This window comes from Dipodomys merriami, unplaced genomic scaffold, assembly GCF_024711535.1.
Source record: "Dipodomys merriami isolate MVZ:Mamm:240054 unplaced genomic scaffold, mDipMer1.0.p SCAF_21, whole genome shotgun sequence".
In the NCBI taxonomy this organism is placed as follows: domain Eukaryota; kingdom Metazoa; phylum Chordata; class Mammalia; order Rodentia; family Heteromyidae; genus Dipodomys; species Dipodomys merriami.
In genome coordinates, this window is record NW_027203493.1 from 21,595,117 (window position 1) to 21,610,373 (window position 15,257).

At 34.3% G+C, this 15,257-nt stretch overlaps 1 protein-coding gene across 5 annotated transcripts in view; it reads right to left on the reverse strand.

Annotated features, from left to right (window-relative positions):
• Nucleotides 1-8,493: 8,493 nt before the first annotated feature.
• Nucleotides 8,494-15,257, reverse strand: part of Mettl15 (methyltransferase 15, mitochondrial 12S rRNA N4-cytidine) — a 130,342-nt gene continuing 123,578 nt past the window's right edge. For all 5 annotated transcript variants that reach the window (XM_070032685.1, XM_070032683.1, XM_070032686.1 and 2 more), the window contains one exon: nucleotides 8,494-10,015. In XM_070032685.1, the coding sequence (XP_069888786.1) occupies nucleotides 9,567-10,015 (449 nt within the window). In that variant the 3' untranslated portion in view covers nucleotides 8,494-9,566. The remainder of the gene's footprint in view (nucleotides 10,016-15,257) is intronic.

Genomic DNA, 15,257 nt, shown 5'->3' on the forward strand with positions numbered 1-15,257 from the left:
TTACATTTTCAGCCAAGAGGACTCCCATCTTTTGTTTTTTATTATACTGATGAGAAATCCTTATCTCATCTCCTTCATGTAGACCAATTTCCCAGTATTACTCTCACTAAATGTACACACATAGAACTACCTTTGCCTTGTGAAGAATTGACAAAAGCCATAGTTTGACTTGATAGGATAGAGAAAGGGAAAGAATCCAACAAAAGAATCCGATTTTTTTGTTGTTGGTCATGGGACCTGAATTCTGGGCCTGGGCATTGTCCTTCAGGTCTTCAGCTCAAGGCTAGTGCTTTACCATTTGAGCCACAGCACCACTTTTGGCTTTTTCTGCTTACGTGGTGCTGAGGAAACAAACCCGGGGGCATATACATGCAAGGCAAGCATTCTACCACTGAGCCACTTTCCCAGCCCAAGAATCAGAATGCTAAGTGGACCCATCGGAGTGATTTTGTGGAAAGCAATGGAGAAAATATTTTTATGGGAACAAAGATGAACACTAGCAAATGTTACAGAAGCAACCAAGTAGTTCAAAATGGCATTTGAGTGTTGTGTCTGGTACTAAAAGTCAAAGATGATTCACCCAAAAAAATTTCTATAGAGAACACACTGGAATTGGATAAATCATAAATAGGTGAAAAAATTGGAGGTAGTATGGATTCTCTTTAAGAAATCAAATCATAGGGCTGGGAAGGTGGCTCAGTGGTAGAGCGCTTGCTTGCATGCATGAGGCCCTGGGTTTGATTCCTCAGCACCACATAAGCAAAAAGAAAAAAGCTGGAAGTAGCCCTGTGGCCCAAGTGGTAGAGTGCTAGCCTTGAGCTGAAGAGCTGAGGGACAGTGCCCAGGCCCAGAGTTCAGACCCCATGACCGGACCCCCCCCAAAAAAAAAGAAAAAAATCAAATCATAAAAGAAATTAGAGAATGTATAGCATTCTGGTAAGCAAAACAGTGTTACAGAGATATTTAGTTATTTTTGTTTGCTTTTAGTATATTTGTAGACTAAAGGAAAGATATGAGAGAAGGAATTATACAACTAGAGGAGGCAAACAAAGTGAATGAAATCTTGGAGAAGACAGAAGCAAAAGAGAATTAGTTTTTCTGATGAAATATAAGTCTACAAAATAGGGATTAAGGAATAAATTTATAAATGCTGAGAGGAAGGTGAGGGGGGTGGGAATCACAGGGACTCAGATCTGTTTCTGTGTTTATAAAAGGAAAGATTACCAGATCCAAGTATCAAGTCCTTTCACCTATCAGTTATTGTTCCCTAAAAACATGCAACATGTACAATGTATTGGTCCTTAGGCCTTTTTCATTGGTTTTTAAAGAAATCTTTCCCTCCTTTTAAAAGGCTTTGAAAACTTGTAATTAGTAATGCGTATTAATTGTACACATTAATGGGGTTTTTACTGTGATCTTTCCATCTCTGCACATATCTTGTCATTATTTTATTCCCCTTCTCAACCATCCTCTTCTCTCCTGTCTCCCCTGACTTCCTTCCTACTGTCTCCTCATCCTTCCCTAGTAGTTCTACTATTATTTCCAAGTTATCTTTTATTTTTAAATTCCAATTTCCACATAGGAAAGAAGAAGTACAATGCTTGTCTTCCTTTTTTTTCATAGTTCTTTAACTACCTTTGATCTATTATCTTACAAATAATTCATCTTTTTTCCTATTAAAAAAGGAGGGAATTTTATTACAAAAACTACATAGGTTGGCCATTTAATAACAGAGAGAAGTGCAGAGGGTACATGTTTACTTCAGCCTCAGTAAATCAAAGAATGAAGTGGTTCTCTTTATCTTGTCTTCTTTATAATGGAAATTCTACAATGACTGTTTTTATATCACTATTGATATATCTATTGATATGTTAGAATACTGCAGTAATTATAAAAACTGAACAGAAAAATAGCTATATTCAAATACAGACTTTTAACCACTATTTGCCAAGGTATAGTAGAGGTGAGAAGGGAAGGGGGGAGAGGGAAAAGGAGGGGTAGAGAGAAGAGAGGTAGAAAGCAGAGGGGAGAGATGTTATAATAACAGAACATGCCAGGATAAAGTCATGTAAAAGCTTAAAGCACTAAGTGTTAGCCTTGCTATATCCTGTAAAAACCTGAATCTGACTACTCAAAAATACATTTTTTGTTTTTTCCAGTTATATGAGTTAATAAATTCTTATACTTGAGTTAGGGCGTTCTCATTGGCCACCAAAAGACACCCAACAAAGGACTAGAAGTATGGCTCAAATGGCAGAATGTTAGCCTGAGGTAAAAAAATCTAAGGAAGAGCGTGAGGCCCTGAGTTCAAGCCCCACTACCAGCAATAAATAAATAAATGAATAAACAAAGATAGATAGATAGATAGATAGACAGATAGATAGATAGATAGATAGATAGAGAAGAACTTATCAAGACTGAAAATCATTTGAGTTCCTAAGAGTCCTTTTCCACATTGGAATTTCTGCCATCCCATAGATAGATAAATGAAACAGATGGGTTACTGGCCCATGAAAACTCAATGCAAAGGTATGACAAAGAGTGGTTAAGATAAAAAAGTAGGAAAACAACTTTGAGATGGAGGACAAAGGTGAACCAATGCAACAGTGATGCTCATTAGACACTATGTTGGAAATGAACTTTATACCTTGGGGGAGGAGAGTTGGGGGGAGAGGAAAAGTGGGAGAATTACCTTACTTATGTAACTAACTTCTCTGTACATCAGCCTTACAATAAAATTAAATTAAAAAAAAACAATTGTGAAATAACTGATTATGCCTCAATTAATTACTACTTCTGATGCAGTAGTTGTATTTAAGACTATCAAAAAGAAGTATATGCAGAAATATAAACAACATTTAAAGAATATTTTTAACAAAACAGCACCCTCAACTATTTAGTGTGTCCAAAATATGCTAAATGTTCCACATGTATTATCTCATTTCATCATTATAACTTTCAGTTCCATATTGATTAACTTCTATTTCATTCATAGTAAACTTACTAGCATGAATACTACCCTCACTTTAAAGTGAAATAAACGATAATTCATGAGGTTAGCTAGCATATCCATGTTTTACTTTCAGCTCCTATATACAAACTTGAAATTAAAGCTCATGGGTTTCTGAGTCTATATCCAATAGTGTTTTTATACTATCTTTAATTTAGTGCTTGTAAAAGCTGGATATTTAGAATGAATTAGAACTCCAGTATTTGATTCTTTAGCAATACAAATCCTTACCTGTTTAAGACAGATAGGTATTACTTACTAAAGTATAAACTGGAGTATAAAGGAATCAGAAGTGGTTCCTGACCTCATTTGAATCAGAGTTATGATAAATACAACAGAGAACAATAATATTGACAGCTAGTTCAGTGCTTAAGGTAAAATACTGCTTGAAGAGATACGGTGTCAGTGAATTGGCACTTTCCTCCTTTGCATAACAGAATGTTGTTTTATTTATTTTTGCCTAAAATTTTGGTAGCATATGAAAAAAGAAAGGGATGTGATCAAAAAAAAATCTATGAGGTTTTTTTTTTTTTTTGTTGTTGTTGTTGGTTGGGCTTGAACTCTGGGGCTTGGCGCTGTCCCCGAGCTCTTCAGCTCAAGGCTTTAACTCTACCACTTGTACCACAGTGCCACTTTCAGTTTTCTGGTGGTTAACTGGAGATAAGAGTCTCACACTTTCCTGCCCAGTCTGGCTTTCAACCATGATCCTCAGATCTCAGCCTCCTGAGTTGCTAGGATTACAGGTGTGAGCCACTGGTGTCTGGCTCTATGAAGCACTTTTCATAGGCATTAGGAACTATGACTATTTTTATCTTGCATTAATTTCATCAAATTTCTAATGCTTTAAAAAGTTATGCAGTGACTATTTTTTTTTAAAAAACAATTTACATCTAAATGCTTTCTTAGCATGCTTGCAGATCATGCTGTATGTTATCAATCATTAGTTGGAAATAATAACTATAAACAGATGAAATTTGAGAAATAAAAAAAAGTTAAGGGCTGAGAAGGTGGCTCAATGGTAGAGCGCTTGCCTTGCATCCCTGAGGCTCTGGGTTCGATTCCTCAGCACCACATAAGCAAAAAGAAAAAAGCCGGAAGTGGCGCTGTGGCTCAAGTGGCAGAGCGCTAGCCTTGAGCTGAAGAGCTGAGGGACAGCGCCCAGGCCCAGAGTTCAGGCCCCATGACTGCAGCACCCCCCCCCCAAAGAAAAGAGTTAAGCTTGTTACACAACCTAGGCATTTTAGAATATGTGCTGATTTTTATAAGCCATGCTTGATTGAACATGATATCGCATTGCGGTTCTGACAAAAAACCCCCACACATCCCTGATTTGTTATCAATTTATATTTATTAAAGACTTTGTAAAATTCCCTTTATGTTTTAATTCTTATCTTTTTGTATTATAGAATGCCACACTTAAAAAATATCTCTTATAATATTACAGCAATTATAGAAACTGAATAGAGGGGATGGGAAGGTAGCTCAGTGGTAGAGTTCTTGCCTTGCATGCATGAATCCCTGAGTTTGATTCTTCAGCACCACATAAGCAGAAAAAGCCAGAAGTGGAGCTATAGATCAAGTGGTAGAGTGCTAGCCTTAAGCTGAAGAGCTGAAGGACAGCACCCAGGCCCACACACAGTTCAGGCCCCAACACCGACAAAAAAAAAACATAAAATAAAATAGAGAAACATCTATATTAAAATACAAAATTTTGACCACAAGCAATTAATACCGAATTTCTATGCATTACAATGATTCTAACATTTAGGGATTAGGTTGCTAGGGTAAATACCAACGTTAACTCATATATATTTGTCCAGAGTTAAGTTGGAACATAAATTAGTATTACCTCAATGGTCATTAGAAATTCACATATCAGTGTTAACAGAAAAAAGGAGGAGTACATGGAAAGACTTGGAAAAAATTATATTAAGTGAAGTAAGCTAGGCCCAAAGAAACATAGGTCCCATGGTTTCCCTTATTTGCAATAACTAGTATATGTCTGAGACAAGTAGAAAGTCAGATAAGTTGATGTTAGGTGAAATGAACCCTAAGATATGTATTCAAATGTTTTTTTTTTTCATGCATTTGTTTCTAACACATTTATAAGATTATTTCTTTGTTGCTTTGTATGTCCCTCCCCCACAGTATAACCCCTGCTTTCACTGTATTTGATGTCAGTATAATTTGTGGAGGGGAAGGGGAAAAACAAGTCGTTTAAATAAGGATACAGGTGGACCCGTTGCAACAATAAGTACAAGTTGTCATGTCGAAAACGAACTTTACAACTTTGGTGGGGGGGGAGGATTGGGGGGGGTGGGGGGAGGCTGGGAAGGGATGGGAAGGGGAAACAAAGGAGGAGGCTACAATGCTTGTTAAGAAATGTACTCATTATCTTGCCCATGTAATTGTAACCCCTATGTACAGTATTTTCACAATAAAAAATAAATAAAAATTAAAAAAAAAGAAGAGCCAGAATTTGTTTCTTTGTAAATGGTTAATCTTTAACCCTACAAAAACTAAAGAGCAATGTTTTTCAAATAATTGCAAGTAATTTTCAAACATATTAGTTAATCAAAGCAACTGTCCCACTGTATTCTTTAATAGACTGTTGGTTTTAGCATAATAAATATTTCAATAATATTAAAGTTATATAAATGCTAGACTCCTCAAAGAGAACTCAGAAACTAAGACATTTTATAAACAAAAGTAAGTATATCAACTAAAAATTGTGTAGTTATTATTTTCTTAAAGTAACAAACCTGATTAGAAGGTAGTTAGTGCAGCAATAGACAATCACTGCATAATCCCTATAATAGCTTTATTTTCTATGTGCACTGTTTGAATTTCTCAAAAACACTCTAGTCAAGCCTTTAAAACACTTACTTGTGCATTTTATTTACCCTGTAACAAAGCCTAATAACAAAAAGTGGCACATATACTTCTGCAAGAGAATTCAAAACTAATTTTGTATTGACTGAAGGACTTCTCTCATGCATATTACTTAAGATATTTTTTACACAAGAGCATTAAGCTCCATGGGTTTCAGTAAACCATTACCAGAAACTGATGGTTTAAAATGGTAGCAACACGTTCTCTTACTCTTCTAGAGGAAAGTATCCAACAACCCAGGTGTTTCTGAAGATTCTGACAGCACTCTGAGAAGACTCTTTCATGTTCCCTTAACTTCTGGTAGCTGCCAGTGTTACCTTATGGCTATTAGCCTACAGCCTTATCTTTCCAAGAGCTGCCTCCATCTTCAGGCGCCATTATCCTATATCTCTGCATCTCTTTCATTTTTATAAGGAGACCAAGCAACAACAGAGTAAAGACAAGAATAACCTCATCTTAGCAATTTGAATGTGTTTCCACATACAGCTACATTCTGAAGTTCTGGGAAGTATATGACTTCTGGCGGAGATGCTGTCCAATCTATTTCTGCTAAACATTAAAGAAAAAGATTCCCATGTTATACAGGATGCAAAAATGATTGAGGAAAAACCACTGTTGAAGACAGACTTTATTCTTTTTACTCTCTCTCTTTCTCTTTCTCTCTTTTGTGGAAGTACTGGGGTTTGAACTCAGGACTTTATGGTTGCTAGGGAAGCACTCACCAGTTTTATTAGTTTTTCAGATAGGTTTTTATTTAATTTTTAAAATTATCTTTAAAAATTGTACAAAGGGGAGAGCAAGGGAAGTGACATTGTCCAAAAAAATGTACTAATTACCTGACTTATGTAACTGTAACACCTCTGTACATACCAGTACAATACCAATAAAAAAAGAAAAAGAATTGAACAAAGGGATTTCCACTCAATATACTGTTTTTTTTTAATATAATGCATGGTGATCAATATCACTCCTTCTATCATTCTCCCTCACATCTCCCAATCCCATCCATTACCTCAACTACCTAGTTCCATTTTTACATATACACACTGAATATTATGACTGCATTTGCCCACCACTCCTCTCTCTCTGCATTTGTCATTTTTGTCTGGACTGGTTATGATCCTCCTGTGTAAACCTCCTATTCAGCTGGGATTATAGCAAACACCACCACACCAGCTTATTTGTTAAGTTGGGTTCTTACTAACTTTTTGCTCAGACTAGCCTCAAACCACGATCCTCAAAAATCTCCACTTCCTAAGTAGCTAAGATTGCAGATGTGTAGCACAGCCTTGGTTTGTTGGCTCAGAATCTTACTAACTCTTGGTCTTAAACCATCATATAGTCCCAAACTCTATCTCCTGAAAGGTAAGTATTATAGACACGTGCCATTTGGCTTGGAATTTATTATCTAATCAGATATGCAGACCCGAACTTACCTTTAGAAATCTTTCCCATTCATAAACATAATATTCAGGGGGTTAACCTAAGTGCATGGCTTTGTTTGTAATTTGACTGCACAATTTTCTAATTCTGATTTCTTTAAAGGAGTGTTCAGATTGAAATAAAGGCTGTAAAGTAAAAGCAGCAAACAAGCTTTAGAACTAAAGTTAAGTATAACTGAATAGATAAAGTAAGTCTGAGGTAAATTCATAGATTTAATTCTCATCTATTTCACCCATATAGTTATACTGCAATTTCATTCATTTGGATTCACTTATTTATAACTTGTAAGCATAAAGAAGAATATAAATTTTTCCTGCACTTGAAGTAATAGTTTATTGAAGAAATGATCAATCTAAATAGGATTTCAAGGACATGTATTTAAAGGAGTCTTTTTTTTTACATGTATCTTCTATCATCATACTTGCTTTCTATTCCATATACTTGAATTATTTTCTACTCATTTTTCTAGTGAAAATTCTCATACCTTGTTCTCAAACCTGATTTATTACAACAGATCAAAGCCCACTAAACATTCTACTTAAATCACTAAAGGACCATAAACTGCTTCTTGGAATTTAACACTGTGTTAATTATATTGAATTTGGTGATCATTTAACTAACATCATTTTCTTTCACTGAACTATAAGCTCCATAGGACAGTCATTATGGGCCTTGTGCAGTACAATGGCATATTTTTTTTTTTTTTTTGGTCAGTCATGAGTCTTGAACTCTGGGCTTGGGCGCTGTCCCTGCGCTCTTCAGCTCAAGGAGAGAGCTCACTTGAGCCATAGCACCACTTCTGGTTTTCTAGTGGTTTATTGGAGATAAGAGTCTCACAGACTTTCCTGCCCGGGCTGGCTTTGAACCGTGATCCTCACATCTCAGCCTCCTGAGTAGCTAGGATTACAGGTGTGAGCCACTGGTGCCCAGCTGACCTCTATTTTTAAAGTGTTAATTTTATTACTGGCTGAAAAGCTGAATACATTAGAAATATTTACATATAAAAAGATGATATGTGAATTATCAATCCCATTTTATTAAAGAATACTTTGCCAAGTACTCATCCAAAAAATATTTTTATTTATCATACTAAATCTGCATAAAAGTGTTAAGGGAACATTCATTTACCGTGTTGAATAAATCAGACAGTTTTCTATTTCAAATAGATTTCTGAATTCTTTTAATAGCTCAATTAAAAATGCAAGTTCAAGGTATAATAAAGAGGTGAATTTGATGAAAATACATTAGAAGTATATATGGAAATATGATAAATCCTTTTTTAAAATTAATAGATGTTAATAAAAACCATAGGATTCATTGTTATTATTAAAATAAACACAATAACATTAAATAAGTTTTGCAATAATTCTCCATGATATCTGGTAGGCAGGCTTACATCCTTATATGCAAAACATGAAACAAAGTCCAAGCATATTGTAAAATCCCTTTAGGTAATGATCAATTTAGTAAATCTTTTTTTTTTTTTTCTTTTTTTGGGTCCAGTCGTGGGGCCTGAACTCTGGGCCTGGGTGCTGTCCCTCAGCTCTTCAGCTCAAGGCTAGCGCTCTACCACTTGAGCCACAGCCCCACTTCCGGCTTTTGTTTTTGCTTATGTGGTGCTGAGGAACTGAACCCAGGGCCTCATGCATGCAAGGCAAGCACTCTACCACTGAGCCAACTTCCCAACCCCCAGTTTAGTAAATCTTAAAGTAATATTTGAAACTTAAAATGTATTTCAAAAAAAGCTTACACTTGAGAAAGCTATAGTAAACAATTATTCACAACTAGGAAAATTAAAATATATTCCCTGATTATCATTAATTATTTGAGCCATAGAAAGTCTGTTGCAAATGTGAACACAAATTTAGAATTTAGGTCATGCAGACATGATTATAGCATCTTTCTCTTTGGCAGCTTGCATTTACATATTTAGAGAACACAACATAGTAGTCTTTAACATTTTTTCTCATTAAGAATGGTTATTCAAAGGTCAAAAATAAGAGAAATGGAAATATTGTTTCCAGTTTTGAGATTTTGTTGCAACCTGACATGAGCATTCTATGTCATGCTGAAATTTATTCCATTTTCTTGAGAAAAAAAATAATGCTAAATATTATAATTTTCCATATCCTCTCGTATTTTAAGCTGTGTTAAACCGTGCAGGAATATGACATTAAAATAACTAGAAAAATAGAAAGACTAGTAGAAGATCAGAGATTGATTAATTTCTTAACTTTTTAGCCGCTCTAAGTTTGGCTGAGCGTCCTCTGGGGTTATCTTGTACCTCTCCATTGTCTGGAGTAAGTACCTTCTTGTGTATCAATTCCCACATTAAGGGAGCTCTTGCAGAGATTTCTTCTTTGTCTTCATGGTTTGAACCCAACTGCAGTGTTTGTTTCACTTTCTGTCTAACACTTAGGTTAAATCTTTCAGTAAGGCTTATGCCAAGCAAAAATCGTTTGACAATGCGGTCCTCTAATGAATGGAAGGAGAGGGCAACAAGGCGACCACCGGGCCTCAGAAATTTCTGAGCTGTCTTCAGTCCTGAGTAGAGTTCATTGAGCTCATTGTTCACAAATATGCGGAGAGCTTGGAAAGTCTTGGTAGCAATATGGGTAGATCGTTGTAGCAAGTCTTTTCGTGAATAAATAGCAGAGGGAGGAAATGCACCTAAGGACAGATTTTTTAAGAACAGGAAGAGGACAGGTAACATTAATATAATTCACTTTATATGTACTATAGTGTAGTATATATGTATATTTAACGAATTAAATTTTCTTCACATTTCATTCCTACTTCTCTCATTGTTAAGCATTCTTCCAAGGTTTAAAAATCACAAATATCGTAAATATCTTTAGTAACAAATAAAGATCAACTATGGCCAAAGAAAGACAGAAAATTATTTGAAGAAATAATAATATAATAGTTATAGAAATATAGAAATATAGTTATAGAAATAATAATATAATAGTTTCCCAACTTTGCTGAAGAACACACACTCACAACTATAAGAAACTCAAGGAACCACAAACAGAATATACAAAGAACATTGCACTTAGGTACATCATAACCAACTATTCCACGCCAAAGATAACAAGAAAAATCATGAGAACAGTAAAAAAGAAACAAAAACCAAAACAAAGATCTCAGCACATTATATAAAGGAGAACAAAAATAATGAACAGAAGCGAATTTCTCATCAGCTTAATAGAGCTTAATGAAAAAATAAATTCAAATATCAATAATTAAACAAAAGTGTACTAAAACACTCCAATAAAAATATAGAGACTGAAAAAGCAGAAAGACCACACTGTGTTTTATTTTACTATTAAATAATAGTAAAAAGTATGCAAAGGGCTTAGAAAAATTTAACATAGAGAGTAAGCTTTTAAAAAGCTGGAGAGTTTATTTTATTACTATTAGACAAAATAAGCTTTTAAAATGGAGAATTATGAAAACACAAAGAGAAACATTTTCTTACTGAGAATATGGTCAATGTAGCAGAAGATAAATTGCCCATAAAATATAAACAAATAGTTTTATATGGAAATAACTGTATTTTCCTTAGTATGGCTAATCTGGAAAGACCAAGTGCTGAAACTGACTAAAGTAAAATTGACAATCAGAATAGATGTGTAACAGGACATGGATAGAATCAGTAATTAAAAGGCTACTTACAAAGAAAAAGCCTCAAACGAGATGTCATAGTTTCTGAATTTTACTGTAGTTACTGAATTTTGCCAAACATTTATAAGAGGAATTAAGATCAATATTAAATATCTTAAAAGAAGGGATCATGTCCCAAATCATTTTTAGGTCATTGTTACCTTGAAACTAAAGCCAAACAAACATACCAAAAGGAAACAAAAATATAAACCAATATCACTTCTGAACCTGAATATAAAAACCCCTACAAAATATCTGCAAAATAAATTCAGCAACAAATTAAAAGGATTATTCACCATGAACAATTGATATTTAATGCTGAAATGCAACTATGATTCAACATATGAAAATAGCTCAAGTAACATAGTGATGTTGAAAATATATTTGATAAAAGTCAAATCTATTATAAATAATTCAACAAAATAGGAACAGAAAGTCTAGCAGAAAATAATAAAGTCATATATGGAAAGCTCATAATAATCAAAAAAATTCTGTCTAATATCAGGAAGGCTATCTGCTTTTTACCACTAGTATTTACATAGTGTTTAAACTTCAAATTATAGGAATTAGGAAAAAAAAACCAAGTTAAAAAAAACACAAAAAACAAAGTCCAATCCTTCCTCCAAATAACAAAAATACATTTCAGACTGGAAAAGAAAAGGTAAGATTATCTGTTTTTGAATTGAATGATCATATAAGGAGAAAATCTTAAAGACTCCACATGTACAAAAACTGTCAGAAATTATGTTAAACAAAACAAAAAAATTACCAGGCAAAAATCATTGTATTTGTACATAATAACCAGAAATAATCAGAAAAATGAAATTAAGAAAACAGCAAATATATTTTCCTTAAATTCACAACCATCAATATATATATTAATGTATACCATTCCATAATTTATAGATTTTTCTTTGATTTACCAGCAGGTTTCCAAAAAATATTATTCTGTAGAGAAATAATGTTTTCATTCCAGATTTCCCATTAATGAATAATCTCAATGTGCTTCTTGTTTTGTTTTGTTTGTTTTGTTTTTTGGTCAGTCATGAGGCTTGAACTCCGGGCCTAGGCACTGTCCCTGCACTCTTCAGCTCAAGGCGAGCTCTCTACCATTTGAGCTACAGTGCTACTTCCTCAATGTGCCTCTTAGAAAAAAAGTAAATCATTCAAATCTAGTATCCTAGTTTACATTTCAGTAATATGTACATTTAAGTATAGAAATACTTGCCAAATTTCTCTGGGGAGTGGATTACAGAATGAGAGGAATGCAGTTTATGAATTCAATGCATAGTGATCAGTATCAACTCTTTCAACATTCTCACCTTTCCCTCTCCTATCACCCCTTCTCTCACTCTTGTTAATTTTGCAGGATATACATTGAATGCATTCTCTCCTTTTTGTCTCCCTTTTTCCCCTTGACCCTACCACAATCCTTTCAAGTACCTTTTCCTAGTGTTTATTCTGTTGAACTGTCTAAGGAATTTGAGTTTTCCCTTGAATCTACCATATTTCAGTTGATACATTGGTTTAAAAAAAAAGGAAACACTTGCATACTTACCCAAGGCATTTATTTGTAAGTTTATAAACTAAATTAATCTTGAAATAAACTTATTTTTGTTGTTGTTCAGTTATGTGGCTCAGGGCTTGGGTGTTCGCCCCTGAGCTTCTCTGTGCTGAAGGTAGAGATCTCCTTCACTGGGCCACTTCCAGTTTTTGCATGGTTAATTGGAGATAACACTGTCAAAGTGACTTTTCTGCCTGGCTGGCTACAGAAGAACCTAGATCCTCAGGTCCCAGTCTCCAGAGTAGCTAGGATTAAAGGTGTGAGCCACAGGGCGGGGCATGAAATGTATCTTATCTGTATAAAAGTTGAGAATCTGGTGGTCAAAATAAACAATCAGTGTGATAGACTCACTTTTCCTCTACAAAAATTGATTTGCCAAAAGGCAAGAAAATATAAGATGATATAAGAGAACTTATGATATAAGAGAACTTATCTTACAACCTACAGATTTCTCAGATGTCAATTCCAATGCTGAAGAAGGTCAGTTTCATTCTGTTTGTTATCCAGTTCTACAGTTTGGGCCATTGAAAAATGTGTTTTAGAGTAGTCTAAGGATCTGAACAAACATGCCACTATCCACATTTTGGGGCTTCGATTGGAAGGAGTTTAGATTAGAAGATGCTTCAGGAAAGTCCAATTCCTAGTCATTCTACAACCTAAATCTTAAGACTAATTTTCTCAGAAGAGAAATGCAATAGAAAATACACTTTATTTTCAAGTAAAAGCAAACATGCATGAACTGGGGTCAACAAATAGAGCAGGCCATTTTTACTATAATGATTTAATTATTTTCTTAGCACTTAAAAAAATATTTTACAAGAATACAGAGCATGACATTTTATCACAGAATCTTCACTTCGAAGTATCTATTTCAGAATGCAGTTTTAAACATAGCAGTGAGAAACAAGGCCATACTAAAGCTACCAGCACAACTATGTTTATCACAGCATTCTTCACCATAGCTAAGATATGAAACCAACCCAGATGTCCCTCAGTAGATAAATGGATCAAGAAAATTTGGTGTGTGTGTATACACACACACACACACACACACACACACACACATGTGTGTATATATATATATAATATATATATATATATTATGCCTCCATCAGAAAGAATGATACTGCCCCATTTGTGAGGAAATGGAAACACTTGGAAAAATTATATTAAGTGAAGTAAGCCAGATCCACAGAAACATAGGTGCCATGGTTTCCCTTATTTGCAATAACTAGTATATGTCTAGGATAATCTTACCAGACAAGCAGAAAAGGTCAAAAGCTATGCATATATGACCATATAAGATGATGCTAAGTGAAATGAACCCAGGATAGGGACACAAGGTTTTTTCTTTATCAGTTTTTTTTAATGTACTATGTCATTTTTTTTTTTGTTTCTTTTGTATGTTCTTCCCCCATGATATAACCCCCTGTTGTCACTGTATTTGATTCTGGTGCCCTGAATCTTGTATATACATTTTTCTAATTTGGGGAGAGGAAGGGAAATAACAAAATGCTGAAACGAGGATACAGGTCAACCCATTGTAACAATGAGACATACAAGACACTATGTTGAAAATGAACTTTACAATTTTGGAGGTGTGAAGTTGGGGAGGTAGTGAGGTAAGGAACAGTAGGGAAAAAACAAAGGAGGGGGTAACAATGCTTGATAGGAAATGTGCTCATTACCTTATTCATGTAACTGTAACTTCTCTGTCCAGCATCTTTACAATAAAATAAAATGTAAAAAAAAGCATAGCAGCGAGATAGCCACAGCTAGCTTACTGTTAACTAAATTCATGAAACAGAAAAGCAGAAAGCTTAATAACTATTTGCATGCTGTTGTCACTGAACTCATATTAGAAAATCCATCAAAAGCACGGAATGCCGCATAACAACAAAAACAATAAAAAATGATGTCTGAGATCATACTAGAAATTCTAGTACAGTCAATAGCATGAGTTCATTTGACCTGACAAAGTATGTTAGACATTTTTATTTCACAGCTAAAATGTCACTTTCTGATGTCAGTAAGACAATTTATAATTCACAAAGTTTGCTACATGTAAAACTTTAAGATCCATGACTAACTCTTTTAACCTGAGAAAATGTATCATTATTTCAAAGTATTTATCTAAGGTGAGATTTTACTAATATTTTATATTTTACAACTTCAAGTTTATATAATTTATACTCACATTAGATATATCCATGCTACATATGAACCTGCAGCTGATCAATTAACATTGCAATCAGACAAATTAGATCTTTCCAATGTCACTAAGTCAGTGAAAATGAACATTATAAAATTTTCAATTATATTTAGGTCTTTCCTTGTGGGGCTTTCTTAGTATTGTTTATAGAATTATGGCCTACATTATATCATGTAGATTTCCAGCAAATAATTTCTAGATGTGGTACTGTTAAACTCCCCAATTCCCACTTTTAAGGGCCAGGAAATTACACAGGACAGCTATGAGCAATGTATGTTGTAGAGAATTTTGGTGTTGCTTGAGGAATCCAGCACAAATCTTCCTTGATTTCAAATAGGTTAAATTTCCATGGCTGCTTTCTGTTTACAGTAGTAATTTGTAAAATTTATGAAAGTAAAGTGAAAAGACTGAACATAAAATTAGCATATGGTAATGAATATTAAAGCAGTGAGAACAATACAACTATCAAT